Below are 15,128 nucleotides of genomic sequence, written 5' to 3'. Positions count from 1 at the left end.
CACTGTCATCTATGGGGTTCTACCTACTCTAACTCTCGAGGAAGGTTTCTTGAGAAATTGTTGACAAATGTTAACTTCACAGTTTAAAACAATGGAGAACCAACATTGATTCAACGTCCTGGAACAAATCCAACCTCGCCTGACCTCACATTGGTGAGTGAAGACCTCTTAGATGAATTTACTTGGCATTCATTTACCAAAAATCTTAATGCTGCAGCAGATAGTTCTATACCGTGGAAAAAACAAAAAAAATCCATTATCCAAAAGAGTTAAAAAGCCATGGTGGAATGAAGACTGCGAATCAGCTTATTTATCAATGATAGAGGCTCAAAAACAATTTAAAAAAAATCAAGCATCGTACCAGAAGTATGTTGAGACAAAGCAAACATCAGCTAAGTTTAAAATAATAAGTAAAACGGCCAAATTTGAATTCTGGCAACAAGTTTGTAACTCACTCTCAAGACAAAAAGGCTCTTCGTATCTGTGGAAAACAGTTAAAATGATGAGAAACAGTATAACAAATCCATCTAGTCAATCAATAAACAAAGGAAACTGGGAAATGGAGTTCCTTGAAAGAGTCTGTCCATCTAACCTTAAGAAAGATGAAAACCTTGACTGGAGTGCTCTACAAGGAAGGCTAACAAAACAAAGTAAACCCAGTAAACCCTTCTGTACAAAACCCTTTATACTTAAGGAACTTGAAGGAACCCTAAACTTAGTTAATAAGCATGCTTCTCCAGGACCAGATAACATATCATATATGATGCTAGCCCATCTCCCGGATAAATATAAAGAAGAACTCCTCCACTTCTTCAACATGATTGTGCAAAATAATTTCTGCCCAATTGAATGGAAAAAAGCATGGTTAAAACCGATCCTAAAGGCAGGTCAAAAACCTGGCATAGAAAGTGCATATCGTCCAATAATGTACACTTCATGTGTAGGAAAACTCTTTGAAAGTTTGTTAAAAAGAAGACTAGTAGTATTCCTTGAAGAAAATCAACTCCTGCCACAAAGCCAAGTTGCCTATAGAAAAGGTCTTAATGTTCAGATGTGTTAAGCAGAGCTTTCAGCCTCAATCCAAGTGTCCTGGTTGAAACAACAAAAACATTTTGCACTACTAGTTGATGTTAAGGGAGCGTTTGATGGCGTCCCTCATAAAAAACTCCTTGAAGATCTTTTTCACATAGGCCTTCCTAAACAACTGGTTCAATGGATAGAGACATTCCTTTCAGGAAGAGTGTGTCAGTATTATACAACCTCAGCTGGGCTACAACGTAGGACAGTTTATAAAGGAGTACCTCAAGGTGGAGTGCTCTCCCCACTGTTGTATATAATCTATGTCAGAGCACTAGAGGATCACCTGAGTAAGTCAGTAAAAATAATTCAGTTTGCAGATGACGTCTTGATTCATTTCGGACAAGCTAATATTAGCTCAGCAATAAAAATAATGTCAGAAACGATTGAAGCCCTGTTGAACTTCTTCCAAGAAAAGGGTCTTCAAATTAACCTGAAAAAAAACTAAAATAATACCTTTTTCTCATCAAGTGATAAACCTTGATTCAGTGAATACAACACAAGGACAAGTTGAAGTGGTAGAAACAGTCAAATACTTAGGAGTTCTCTTTGATGCAAAATTAAAATGGAAACCTCAAATCGCAAGTCTACAAAAAGCCTGTCAAAACTCACTGAATCTTATAAAATCAGTAGCGACGGTTTGGTGGGGAGCAGACCCGCACTGTCTACTGCAAATTTATAAATCACTGATTCTTTCCAAGTTGCAGTACTCCTCCTTCCTTTGGCAGAATGCTGCACAAACTGAGTTGAATACATTAGATGTGATGCAAAATACAGCTATGAGAAAGATACTGGGTGCATTTAAAAGCACTCCGATTCATAGCATGCAGGCCGAGCTTAACCTCAAGCCTCTTAAAATTACAGCTAAAATACTAGCTGAACAACTAGTAATAAAACTACTGAGGTTTGATCGTCAATTGCTGAGACAAATACTTGAGGAATGGAGTCGGAGAATAAAAGTTAAAAATCAAGTTGTTGCTAAACACCCACTTCTTACAGCTTTTAGAAAATGGACCTCAGATACAGCTCCTACAATTAAAAAATGGTCACCATCACACTTGGAAATCAGCATAAATCAACACATTTCAGTGCTGAAAACTCCATGGTCTAAGTTCAGTAAAAACAGCCTGCCACCACAGACTAAGCAGCTAATTCTACAGTTCCTTCACACAACAGCATCAGAAAGCCTTAAGATTTACACAGATGGCTCCAAACAAAAAGATGGATCAGTAGCAGCTGCAGCTTACTTTGCTGGAAAGAATTTTGCTCTCATAAAGACCCTACCATTAACTTACTCAATTTACTCAGCAGAAGCAATGGCGTTGTGTATGGCACTAAACTACATCAAACATAATTTGCCTCCTCAGAAATCATACCTTCTTTCAGACTCACAAAGTCTCCTGGTTGAGCTTTCAAATGATAAATTTATTGAAAGCAAAAATTTTATTATTGCAGATATTCGAGAGCACATACACGAGCTTGAAACAGCAGGATTCCAAATTCATCTGCTGTGGATACCATCCCATATAGGTATAAAAGGAAACGAGATAGCTGATAAAGTTGCTAACTTAGCTTGTCGAGGACCTTCTATCAGACGAATTGACACACCGATACCAGATTTGGAAAAATTAATCCGTAAAGAAGCAGCACAACAGTGGAATACAAGCTGGAGAGTATTAAATATTACAAAAGGTAAAAAATATGCTCTACTTCATCCGTCAGGAATTGTTCCTCGTAAATCCTGGTTCACTGCCTTTCCTGGTCTTTCAAGAAGCTTTTATACCAGTATTCATAGAATTCGCTTTGTGCATGCACCAACCCCTGATAGGCTCTTTGCATGGAAAATAGCACATTCATCAGCATGTGTCTGTTCCCACGACCCCTGTTCGCTGGAGCACCTTTTGCTTGCATGTCCTCGACTAGCTCCTGCAAGAAAAAATCTGATGAGCTGCCTTAAACAGCTCCATCTCAACTCCTCTATCAACCTGTCTACAATCCTCTTAACAAATAATAGACAAATCTATTTTGCATTGCATGCCCTGTTTCAGGTCATCTTTCCCAAATGTAAATACAACTAGAAAAAATTAAACCAACATAAATAAGACCTGGCTAAATGGTATTAACTATAGCCAATTAAATCAAAATACAACAACAACAACAACAACACGCCAAGGCCAAAATGGCCAAGATGGACCCGCCGCCCGAGTCGCCTCGCTTATGTCGAAGATTTTCCTTCCACGGAGGACTTTTCAGGCCCGGGGATGACCTAGCTACTTGAGAAATTTAATATCCTAGCTCAGGTATGGTTAAATTGGTTGGGTTTAAGTCTTATTTCGCCCCCACGACCTAATATTTGCTCACACCCGGCTCGCCGGCGCCAGTTTCCTCACATTTCGGGGCAATATTTTCCTTCTTCTAACTTGCAACTACAAAAATGCCGCGGCATGACCGATTGGTGAAAAAAAATGAAAGCTGCTGTAGATTTTGAATGTAGTAAATAAAAATAAAATTTGAAATTATCTTGTGGACTTACAGATCTTGAGCGACATTTACTCAAATTTAATGACTCCAATTTTTGAAAATTTCTCGAGTTTTTGTAGCAGAACTTTGAGAATTTTATACCCGCATAATGGTATTTTTGGTAGCGAAAATCTCGGGAGAACAGACGGACGCACGAGATACGGACGTTCCTGTTAGCTTCCGTAGGGGCTCAGGGTACGCATCCTTCGGAACCAGGGTCGATTTCGGCGGCAGCATGAGGGATTCGGCCGAGAATTGCGAAGAACAAAAAATCCGTTGAGCAACATTCTCGCGAAAACATCAGAGAGCAACAATGTGCCACAAAAAGGGGGCGTTGATTGTGGGTGGAGTGTGCAGAAAGGAGTTAAGTGCTTCGCCACAAGAGATCCATGCGAATTTCCAAATATTTTCACGCATTTTGCAAAATATGACAGATGAAAGCCATTGATTGTTTGAGATTTTATTGCGTTGAATATTTCTAGTTTCAAATATGTTAAATGCCACCTATTTGTCACAGTTTCTGCTCAACGACTTCCAATCCCTTTAATACACCCTTACCAAATCATACCAACAAGGAGCATACCGGAGCATACCAACGAGCATACCAACACCAACACGTTACATCACGTTACATCTCTTGTAGTGTCCAGAAACTCCAGAACGTGGAACGTGTGTTTGCGCCAAATATTTTTCATTGGTAGATCGTGGAAAATCCACCTAGGAAACCCTTGCGGTTATCCAGAAATTCTTTTAGTCTTTCTATAATTATTTTTTTTGTAAAAACTACATGAAAAGATGATGAGAGGATGCTTAACGCAGACGCTCTTAGCGCGCATTTTTAAACAGTGACACGAAAACAATCGATGATCGGCGTGCGCAATGTTCGCGTTTGTCAACTTGCTGCTGCTACTGCCCATTTTTGCTGCCCTCGTGGCCCACGAATGCATTTATCATTTATCGCTGAGGTTTTCAGGTGAGATTCGCGCCCCTCGACCTTTTTACCGTCTCTCAGGTCAACCCAGGCACCTCCAAAGGCCGAATCATGGTCCGCCCTGCCGTACCGGGGGAGGAATTTCTTCGTTTCCTTCGTTCGGTACCCCGGCCGGCGAAGGTGTTCCATCTGCACGTTTTGGGCCAACTAATGAAGGGTTTTGCTGTCGATTTCAGGTGCATTGCTCAGGACAGACCAAGTTTGAGGCGAGATGAGTCGATTCTTCGCCACCGGCTCCGATTCGGAGAGCGAAAGCTCGTCCGAGGAGGAGCAGATTCAGCGCCAGCCGGCCGCCGGATTCACCGTAAGCTTTCCACTTCCATTTGCAACGGTTTTATTTAAATTTTTGCTATTCAGTTCAGTGACGACGAGGAGGAGGCGAAGCGCGTGGTGCGTTCGACCAAGGAGAAGCGCTACGAGGAGCTGACCAACCTCATCAAGCAGATCAGGAACCACAAGAAAATCAAAGACATGTCCAGCATGTTGTCCTGTGAGTGCCCCGCCTATCCCTTTGACTTGCAATTGAATATGCTCTTGCAGCGTTCGAGGAGCTGACCAGGGCGTACCAGAAGGCCCTGCCCGTGGTGACCAAGGAGGAGAACGGAGTCACGCCCAGGTTCTACGTCCGCATCCTCGCAGAACTCGACGCCTTCATCAACGAAGTCTGGGAAGATAAGGAGGGAAGGTTTGTCACTCAATTTGTTTCCTTTCTAACTAAACTTTAATGCGATTCATCCATGATTTTGTTCTATTATCTTATCAATTAGAATTAGGAGTCAAGGTAAATTAGTTATTTCTATTTTATTTGCAGGAAGAACATGTCAAAAAACAACTCCAAGTCGTTGGCCTCGATGAGGCAGAAGCTGAGAAAGTACAGCAAAGACTTTGAAAAGGACCTGGCCCTGTTCAAGGAAGCGCCTGACGGCGGAGATGACGATGACGAGGCAGACAAAGGTTTCAAAACACAGTTTCCTTCAAAGTTCTGATATGTTCTTACTGGAACATTTTCAGTTCAAACCTTTCAATAAAATACTAAAGGAAAATTCACAAACTGAGTTTCCCATTGGGATTTTTTAGAGCATTGAAATTAGTTGCTCCAGCGAATCTAAATCATAGTTACTTACCATGAGAATATCCGCCTTTGTTTTTGAGACTGAAATTTTATTAACGGGAAAAAGTAACCAATACTTTAGATACTGTTTTTAAAATGAAATTTGCATTTTGCAGACGAGGAAGTTGAGTCGGACGACTCGGACGCAAAACCGACTGCCAAGAAGTCCACATTGAAGCAGGAGCCAGAGAAGTTTGCCAAGAGGGGAGGGGGTGAGGAAGACGAGAGCGAAGACTCGATGGACTGGGGCAGCGACTCTGAGACGTCGTCGTCCGAGTCCGAGGAAGACGCGTACATGAACATCAGGGACCGCTTCCTGAAGAAGACCACTGAGAAGGAGGAGGAGGAGACCAAGAAGGAAAAAAAGGAGCGCCGGGAGCGCGAGCACCGCAAGAAGCGCGAGGAGGAGGACGACGAGGGCGGCTGGGAGACTGTCAAAGGGGGCGTCGCCATCCCCTCGGTCAGTACAATGAAAAACCAAGTCGAGTCTTTTCAATTTTTTCAACCCAAGAGCTTCGGTGAGAAATCAGTTTCAAACTTACCAATGCAATTTAAAACCAGACGACTCTGAGTAATCCAATCAGCTAACTTGATCTTGTCTTTTCAATCTAAAGATGGCTTTTACCTTTTTGGTCTTTTATCAATTTTTCCTGACCTGGCATTTTAAATGTTCAAGTCCGTTTGAATTTACTGCTTGGGAGATGATTCTTGGAATCAAATCTCATGGCGAGAATCAAAGTTTTGGACACCTGCTTTACATTTTATTTAGTTCATTTTAGATCTCAATTATTTTAAAAGGAGGTTAATTCAAATTCCTGTATTTGTTGTTGACTTTGGTTTGAGTTTGGATTTTGTTTCAGGAAAAGCCAAAGATGTTTGCAAAGGACGCTGATATTGACATCCACATTGTTGTTCGCAAGTTGGGCGAAATCATGGCGGCGCGTGGCAAAAAGAGGACGGACCGGCGCGAGCAAATCGAGCTGCTGCACGAGTTGCAGGGCATCGCCGAGCAGCACAGCCTCGGGCCCGCCATCCACCTCAAGATCAAGCTGGCCATCATTGCTGCCATCTTTGATTACACACCCAAGGTCTCTGACGCCATGAAGCCCGAGTACTGGACAAAGTGAGGCTACGCTTATATTATTATATTACAATTTGGCCATGCCTTCACTACTTGTTTCCAAGACAAGTTAGAATGAGGCAGTAATTTTTATAATTATGGAGTTCAAAGTAGACAATTGATTTACGAAAGTTTAACTTTCTTGCTTAACTCCTCATCAAATTTGGCTCTTGGTTTTTGCCAAATTTTTTCAAATTTGTAATTAACATGCTTTTCATGGTTAGCTCGGAAATCTGTAATTATTTTGAGTTGGAAAGCATTTGAGAGAAAAGTAGCATTGTTTTTAATCTTTTGCGATACAACTGTTTTTTAAAACGCTTTATTGTTTGTTTGCTAATTGGGAAAAAGCAAATTGACTAAATGTGAAAGAACAATTCAATCAAATTTGAGAGAAAGATCAAATTTCTTATTATTGATTGTTGGTTCTCAGTATAGCATTTTAAAAGCTTCAGCAGAAACCTTTTAAGCAACTTAATCACCATAAAATTAAAAAAAAATTGTTTCAGACTTCTGGACCGGATCCCGGACGCTTTGGACGTACTGTTGGCGCAGCCGGACCTGCGGGTGGCCGACGACATCCTGGAGGAAAACGAGCAGTTCGAGGAGGCCCCGTACCAGATCCGGGGCTGTGTGCTGACCGTGGTGGAGCGGCTGGACGAGGAGTTTGTCAAACTGCTCAAGGAGTGCGACCCCCACAGCAACGAATACGTCCTCAGGTCAGTTGCCCCTCCACCTGACCTGACCTCAAGTCTGACCTCATTTTGTCTGCAGGCTGAAGGACGAGCTCAAGGTCGTGCAGATCATCGACCAGGTGCAGACGTACATCGAGCGGCAAAACAAGCCAGCCGACGTGTGCCGCATCTACCTGCGCAAGATCGAGCACCTCTACTACAAACTGGACACCAGGGCCATCGAGAGGAAAGAGGTCAGTCCGTGCGAACGTTCAAAAACGTGGCTTCTCAATTATGTGTTAGACGGAAATTGATTTCTGAACAAATCTGATCGAGTTTTAGTTAAAGGAAGAAAGGTTTGGTTTCATCAGGGGAAAAATCGCACTGAATTATTCGAATTATTCACCATCCTTTGGGGTTGATTCACTTACCGAGATTTCCCAGGGTTTTCACCCCAAGAAGGTTAAAAATGTGCATGATTGGTGGCTTAGTCCCTTTTCTACTTCTTTCACAAACATGAGACAAACGCCAATGGATAGGAGTTTTATTAAAAGCCTTGCCAAGTTTTCTTAGAACAATTTTCTGATTCATGGACTGTCATTACGGCCGCCGAACATTTTGACTCGAAAAAATAGCCGCCCTGTTGAGTTATAATGATTAATGGATTGACCGGTTTCAGGGGAAGCTGCCCTCGGACACGGTGACCAACGTGGAGGTGATGGAGCAGCTGTGCAAGTACGTGTACGCCAAGGACAACACGGACCGGCTGCGGACGCGCGCCATCCTGTGCCACATCTACCACCACGCCCTGCACGACAACTGGTTCGAGGCGCGTGACCTGGTGCTCATGTCGCACCTGCAGGAGACCATCCAGCACTCGGACCCGTCCACGCAGATCCTCTACAACCGCACCATGGCCCACCTCGGCCTGTGCGCCTTCCGCCACGCCAACATCAAGGACTCGCACAGCTGCCTCGTCGACCTCATGATGACCGGCAAGGTCAAGGAACTCCTTGCCCAGGGCCTCCTTCCGCAGGTATCACTCGTTGTCAAAACTTCACTCAACAAATTTTGACAATACCTGGCAGTGTGTGGAAAATAGTTACAAGTTTTCAAACTTACCCATTTCACAAATTATTTGCCTGCACACTAAAACCAACAAGCCTGCTAATTATTGCCAAAAGTCAAAGTAAAATGCAAAGTGCCAGATCAAAATAATTTTGTTTTCAGCGCCAGCACGAGCGCAGCAAGGAGCAGGAAAAAATAGAGAAGCAGCGCCAGATGCCGTTCCACATGCACATCAATCAGGAGCTGCTCGAGTGCGTTTATCTCGTCTCGGCCATGCTCATTGAAATTCCATACATGGCTGGTCAGTCTCATTCGTTGAACCTGGAGACAATTTTTTATAAATAAATAAATTAACTTTTCAAAATTGATGCCGAACATCAGATATTCTAGCTGTGCATCAAAACTCTTATTTGCAAGTCTGAGGATTGACTTTGATTTTGCTATTTCAGCGCACGAGTTTGACGCGCGGCGTCGCATGATTTCGAAGACATTCTACCAGCAGCTGCGGTCGAGCGAGCGCCAGAGTCTTCTGGGGCCGCCTGAGTCGATGCGCGAACATGTGGTCGCAGCGTCCAAGGCCATGCGCAACGGAAACTGGAACGCCTGCTTCAACTTCATCATCAACGACAAGATGAACGCCAAGGTTCGTTCCTTTAGTGTCTTTTGTGCTAATCAACGTCACCAGATTGTATCTGAACTCTTCCCCCACCACCAAATGCAAATGGGCTCCACCAAATGCAAATGGGATCCACCAACATGCACATCATAAGAAACGGCAGGTCACGATTGGTGGCTTGAAAGGTCAAGGCCGCCAAAATTTTGTTAAGAAAACAGCAATTATGGAAACTGAGCAATCCCACTGGCCCAAGAGAAAGCCTCACCGTCCTAGAAACAGTTTATTTATAAATTGCAACACTTTATTAAAAAGAGCAAGACACAACGGAGTAATTTGTTACCTATTAGGCCAAGGTTGCTAATATATTTTTTATAGAAAACAGGAATTTTAGAAATCAATTTAAGCAATCAAATTAGCTGTGATTGACCTGTAAGATCAAGGTTGCCAATATTTTTCCAGAAAATAGTAAATTATAATAATGGAGCAATCTCATTGGCCCGAAATAAATACCCACACCGTTTTAAAATATAAAGTGTGACACTTAATTGGATAGGTCAGCCCACAAAAGAGCGATTGGTAACCTTAAAGGTCAGGGTTGGCTTGGTTTCTGTTAAGAAAACTGCAGTCAAATAGAATTGATCAATCCCGTGATTGTGATTAGGTTCCCTCCCCCCCCCCCCCCCCACCAAAATTATTTTCTTTCAAATATACAACGTGACTCATCATTAGAAAGGTCATGTCCTGACGGAGCGACGGGTGACCTCAAAGGTCACGATCGTCAGACGCCAAGATATTTGTTTAGAAAACAGCAATCCCATCCGCCCAATACACCCCATCATTTAAAATGACTATTTAACTGATATTTTATAAAAAAAAAAATATGATTTGTTGCAGGTGTGGGACTTGTTTGCGCAGGCGGAGAAGGTGCGCGTGATGCTGAAGCAGCTGATCCAGGAGGAGTCGCTGCGGACGTACCTGTTCACGTACTCGAACGTTTACGACTCGATCTCGATGGAGAAGCTGTCGCGCATGTTCGAGCTGGAGAAGGCGGTGGTGCACTCGGTGATCAGCAAGATGATCATCAACGAGGAGCTGATGGCCTCGCTCGACGACCCCTCGCAGTCGGTCGTGATGCACCGCTCCGAGCCGAGCCGCCTCCAGTCGATTGCGCTGCAGCTCGTCGACAAGGTCAACAACCTGGTTGACTCGAACGAGCGCATCTTCGAGATGAAGCAGGGCAACTTCTTTGTGCGCGGCGGAGGGGGTGGAGGGGGAGGCGGGCAGGGCGGCAACTTCCGTGACCGTCAGAACTACAACCGGCAGGAGCGGGGGCAGGACTGGGGGCGGCAGCGCAACCGCGGCGGCGGCGACCGCGACTCGCACCGCGACAACAGGGCCTACTGAAGGTCAAGGTCACCGAAAGGCGAGTGACACAGACACGTGTGTGTGAGAGCGGGGAAGGCAAGTGATCACGGACCAGCCTCGGACTTTCGCGCCTCGACTACCAAGTGTTTGCATGGCTGAGAATAAAGATGCTCTTAAGGTCAATACACAGCCTTGTGTTTTCTCGTGACCTCCTGGGTAACAACAAGTCTACATCCTAAATTATTAGTTGGTCCAGGAAATAAAGGTTTCAACTCGAAAAAATCACCCTTAAATTTTCAATATCAAATTTTAATGAATGACGGGAATAAAGAAAAAAATTGTTGCTTCTTATACTTTTATAAAAAAACAAACATTGAATCTCTGCTTCTTTCCTGTCTTGAGAAAGTATGAGGTTCATGGCTAAGGAGTGATTCTCTTGACCAATCTCCAGATTGACAATCTAAACTATAAAACCTCTGCTAAAACATTGGTTATTTGTTAAGAATATTTATTGCTTTCTAAAAAAAAATATAACTAAATGAAGTGATTGTTGAGCTGTGAAAAAGAAACATGAAAGTTAGTCTTTTAAATCTTATAGTCATTTTAAATATTGAAGGGTATTCAGAACATATAACTAGCTTAACTTTGATAAAACAAAAGTTTGAGTCTCAGTTGATATAAAAAACGCAGATTTTTACCCATTTTCAACCCTTGAAAAGAAGCAATGAAGCAAAATAAATTATTTCCATGCATTAAATATTAGACCAGACTAGTAAAACTTCATTCTTAAACAGGATCAGATTTAAACTGCCGGTAAATGCGTCCAATTGTGTACAGGTCCCTACCTTCCTAAACATCTAATTATATGTCAATTCACTACAAGAGGCCCTCCATAAAAGATAAACAAAATAATTTAGCACCGAACCACAAATAATCTTTGACACACGTCCTTCCATTGTAATCATTTATAGTAAAGTGAGGAAATGTTAATTTATATAACATTTGTATAGAAAAATTTCCACAGGCTTATTTATTTTGCTTTATTGCATAACAATTATGTGGCACTAGACAAAAAAAAAAACAACCTCTACACATTCCAGTTCTTTTTGGTTAAAAACCGCTGCTCGCAGAGTGGATCGTCTATTTCTTGTCGGTGGTGGCGTCCTGGTCGAGGAGGGCCGACTTGATGCCCGCCTGGCCGAGCAGGTCGACGAGGTCGCCGCTCTGGTGCATCTGCAGGAGGATGTCGCAGCCGCCAACGAACTCTCCGTCCACAAACACCTGCGGCACAAAATCAGCTCGGGTTACCAACAATTTTTTTGTAATCCAATGGGAAATGGGGCACCTGCGGGATGGTGGGCCACTTGGAGAAGTCCTTGACGCCCTGACGCACCGCCTCGTCCTTGAGCACGTCGTGCGCGTCGTACTGGACGCCGTGCATTCGCAGAATCTGGACGACCGCGTTGCTGAAGCCGCACTTGGGCTCGGCGGGCACGCCCTTCATGAACACCACCACCTTGCTCTGCTTGACCAGGCCGCCGATCCGCTCCTCCGCAGACGAAGACGCCCACCGCACCAACAGCCGCGCCGACCAGCCGCCCGCCCGCAACATCTCGGCACCGACGAACACTTCTTCGCACCCACGAGCACCACCAGAGCCTGCCTTCTCTGCAAATTTGTGTGCATCCTGAAATTGTTGGCAATCAGGGTGAATTACATAAACTATGTACATACCTGCTTTATCCAGGGATCAGTTTGCAAGAAGCTGTCTCTCGTTGTAATATTCAGCGACCGCTTCGATTTTTTTTGTTACATAATTGTTTTTAAAATAAAAACAGCTGCTTTCTTACTGCTATATGAAGTTAGCCACTAGAAATTATAGAGACGTTTTGAGAGAAAGTATATTTACGCGATGTACTGTACGCAAATAAAGTACAAATCTTTTGGCTCCTAATTTCTAGTACATAGATATAAAAGATGATATTGCAAATACCACAAAATTGATCATAAGTAAGTTGAAAATTCAAAAATAAATTAATTTCGTGAGCTAGCTTCATGTTTATATAGTTTCAAACAAAAGGGGCGCGGTCTGAATGGAAAGTAAGTAAAGCAGATGAAGTAATTGACGTTGATTGTCATTGTTGAAGCCAAGAAAAATTTCTTAACCCTGTCAAATTTCAAATCGCATTCTATTCTCATCGTTTTAAAATATTCAACAATCCGAAAATAGGTTGCTATCATTATATCAAGTGCATTTTCATCTCGGTGTGGATCTCCTTTATCTCCTTTGCATACACGTCGGTTACGCCCCCAATCCGCACCAAACACAAACAGAAACAAATCCCGCACTGTCCCGCACGTTTCAAGTAAAAAACAAAAAGTATGTTGACATCATGCGAAAACAAACGCCTGTGTCTTGTTTAAGACTGTTTCCTCGCCCTTGCACTTGCAGCCTAAATGCAATCATCAGGTGAGTAAAACGCGCCCTCGACCTCTTCAAAGGTGAATCGGAGAGGCCCGAGAATTCAGTCACCGCCTCCAAATGGGCAATTTCTCTGCTGGACCTCGTCCTCTCTGTTTCCATTCTTCCTCCATATTTAGTCTCGCACTGAAAAGGATCTTGTTCGGTTTCAGGTCGGTTGGAACCTGAGAATGAACCCAGACCACGATTCTTCGCCCCCGTCTCCGATTTTGAGGCCGAGAGGAGCCCAGCCGGCTTCAAAAAGTGAGTTTTTTATGCAAGTGTTTGGATTGTTTTAATATGTACTGACTCTTTTACTTCAGATTTAAGTTTGACGGCGAGGAGGAGGCGGCGAAGCGCGTGGTGCGTTCGACCAAGGAGAAGCGCTACGAGGAGCTGACCAACCTCATCAAGCAGATCAGGAACCACAAGAAAATCAAAGACATGTCCAGCATGTTGTCCTGTGAGTGCCCCGCCTATCCCTTTGACTTGCAATTGAATTTGCTCTTGCAGCGTTCGAGGAGCTGACCAGGGCGTACCAGAAGGCCCTGCCCGTGGTGACCAAGGAGGAGAACGGAGTCACGCCCAGGTTCTACGTCCGCATCCTCGCAGAACTCGACGCCTTCATCAACGAAGTCTGGGAAGATAAGGAGGGAAGGTTTGTCTCTCAATTTGTTTCCTTTCTAACTAAACTTTAATGCGATTCATCCATGATTTTGTTCTATTACCTTATCAATTAGAATTAGGAGTCAAGGTAAATTTGTTATTTCTGTTTTATTTGCAGGAAGAACATGTCAAAAAACAACTCCAAGTCGTTGGCCTCAATGAGGCAGAAGCTGAGAAAGTACAGCAATGTTGAAAAGTGTTTTTTATTTTTCCATTTTTGCACTTCGGAGATATTTTTTCACATTGAGGGTTCTGATGAATCTCTTTAATTCCTTCAGGTTGCAAGCTCTGCGTGATTTAAGAGTGAGCTTATTCTCTTCCCTTTCTCAGGTGAAAATCATCCTGCGGCGCCGCCAAGAACAAAGCGCCAGGGCGCCTCAGGGTCGTAGTACAAGGGCAAGGAGCCCATCTACGCCAGCTCGCAGCAGCCGGACACGTAGCACGGGGCGCGACCTGGATGCGGTGGCCGCCAGCATCGGCAGACCTTTGAGCTGAGGTCAGGTAAAACCCAAAATCATGTCTCAATAAAATCTGAAAAATAAACTTGAACTCTTTTCAGAAGTGTCCGACAAGAAGGTCGAGAGGAAGCCGTTGGCTCTCAGGACGCACTAAAGTCCAGACCTGTGGCCTTCAGGTGGGTTTTTCATTTCAAGCTTTTAAGCCTTTAATAAAAAATAAAGCGGCTCACGGACTGGAGTTTTAATTTTGGCTATTTTTGTTTCAGGCGCAGTCCCCCCGACCCCGAGGCGTCAGTTAGTGCGGCTCGAAAGCATCACTACCCTCCCCCTAAGATGACACACAACTGCGATTTGCTTTTATTTTGTACTCTGATGTTTCCCTCCCGTTCTATATCGTTGTGCGACTATTTGATCATTTGTCCCATAAGATTCATGTGTTAAAAAATTTTTGTTAAAATTTGTACAGATTTTAGTAATGTACTTGTAATTTTTTTGTAAAAATTTAAAGAATATAAAACTCATTTTAATATGTATTAATGCATTTATTGATTTTCTCAAATATTTTTTATAATTTAAAATTAAACCTCTCTTTGAGAAATAGAAAAAAAATTATTTACATTAAAAATGTACTGGCTTGGTTTCATTTTTATTTCCATGGTAAGCATTAAAAAAAACGAGTCCAAGCATTATTTATGCAAAATGCAGTCTGACTAAATAGTTAAAAGTGGGCACGGCTCGGCGTGTTCGTTTGTTTCTATAAGAATGGTAATGATAAGAATACAGGATAATTATGAAGAAAGAAGGAGTCGAGTATCAATTTTTCCATTTTATATCGTTGTACCAGCGTAACACATTGGGAATAGGGAGGCGCCGCCCACAATCGTTTCTTTGCTGGCGGGTTGGATGGCGCCGGCGCACGTCCGTGGGCCGAGCCATTGGCAACGCCGCATTCGCTTCGGCTGACTCGCCGCCTCTATCCTGCCGGCTCGCGTGCGCCAATAGCG

General features: G+C 43.3%; 3 protein-coding genes across 12 annotated transcripts; 2 read left to right on the top strand and 1 right to left on the bottom strand.

Moving 5' to 3' along the window:
• The first annotated feature begins 4,432 nt into the window (after positions 1–4,432).
• LOC132196129 (eukaryotic translation initiation factor 3 subunit C) lies at positions 4,433–10,722 on the top strand. Of its 3 annotated transcripts, none has more exons than XM_059618567.1 (13): positions 4,433–4,570; positions 4,765–4,892; positions 4,946–5,078; positions 5,129–5,273; positions 5,400–5,542; positions 5,816–6,159; positions 6,560–6,822; positions 7,326–7,535; positions 7,591–7,744; positions 8,170–8,526; positions 8,721–8,859; positions 9,008–9,201; positions 10,069–10,722. In XM_059618567.1, exons 2-13 carry the CDS (start codon positions 4,800–4,802, stop codon positions 10,576–10,578), a joined length of 2,685 nt encoding a protein of 894 aa, XP_059474550.1. In that variant the 5' UTR covers positions 4,433–4,570; positions 4,765–4,799; the 3' UTR covers positions 10,579–10,722. The 3 variants fall into 3 exon arrangements, with proteins under 3 accessions (XP_059474550.1, XP_059474551.1, XP_059474549.1); XM_059618568.1 differs by lacking the exon at positions 4,433–4,570 and adding an exon at positions 4,582–4,708; XM_059618566.1 differs by lacking the exon at positions 4,433–4,570 and having other exon boundaries at positions 4,733–4,892.
• An 842-nt stretch (positions 10,723–11,564) lies between these two features.
• Positions 11,565–12,547, bottom strand: LOC132196135 (glutaredoxin-related protein 5, mitochondrial). The gene is made up of 3 exons (XM_059618596.1): positions 12,274–12,547; positions 11,885–12,207; positions 11,565–11,820 (listed from the first exon to the last, which is right to left on the bottom strand). The coding sequence occupies exons 2-3, from the start codon at positions 12,149–12,151 to the stop codon at positions 11,680–11,682; spliced, it is 408 nt and encodes a 135-aa protein (XP_059474579.1). The 5' UTR covers positions 12,152–12,207; positions 12,274–12,547; the 3' UTR covers positions 11,565–11,679.
• Positions 12,548–12,843: 296 nt separating this feature from the next.
• LOC132196133 (eukaryotic translation initiation factor 3 subunit C-like) lies at positions 12,844–14,723 on the top strand. 8 transcript variants are annotated; one of them, XM_059618590.1, is made up of 8 exons: positions 12,844–13,009; positions 13,174–13,264; positions 13,324–13,463; positions 13,514–13,658; positions 13,785–13,844; positions 13,945–14,162; positions 14,229–14,300; positions 14,391–14,723. In XM_059618590.1, exons 1-6 carry the CDS (start codon positions 12,997–12,999, stop codon positions 14,159–14,161), a joined length of 666 nt encoding a protein of 221 aa, XP_059474573.1. In that variant the 5' UTR covers positions 12,844–12,996; the 3' UTR covers position 14,162; positions 14,229–14,300; positions 14,391–14,723. The 8 variants fall into 8 exon arrangements, with proteins under 8 accessions (XP_059474573.1, XP_059474572.1, XP_059474571.1 ...); XM_059618589.1 differs by having other exon boundaries at positions 13,945–14,167; XM_059618588.1 differs by having other exon boundaries at positions 14,226–14,300; positions 14,391–14,722.
• Positions 14,724–15,128: the final 405 nt, after the last annotated feature.

The sequence above is a fragment of the Neocloeon triangulifer genome, unplaced genomic scaffold (genome assembly GCF_031216515.1).
Source record: "Neocloeon triangulifer isolate White Clay Creek 2 clone unplaced genomic scaffold, ASM3121651v1 ptg000011l, whole genome shotgun sequence".
Taxonomy (NCBI): domain Eukaryota; kingdom Metazoa; phylum Arthropoda; class Insecta; order Ephemeroptera; family Baetidae; genus Neocloeon; species Neocloeon triangulifer.
Note: the sequence above shows the minus strand (reverse complement) of the source record. Positions and strands in the feature narration are given on the sequence as shown.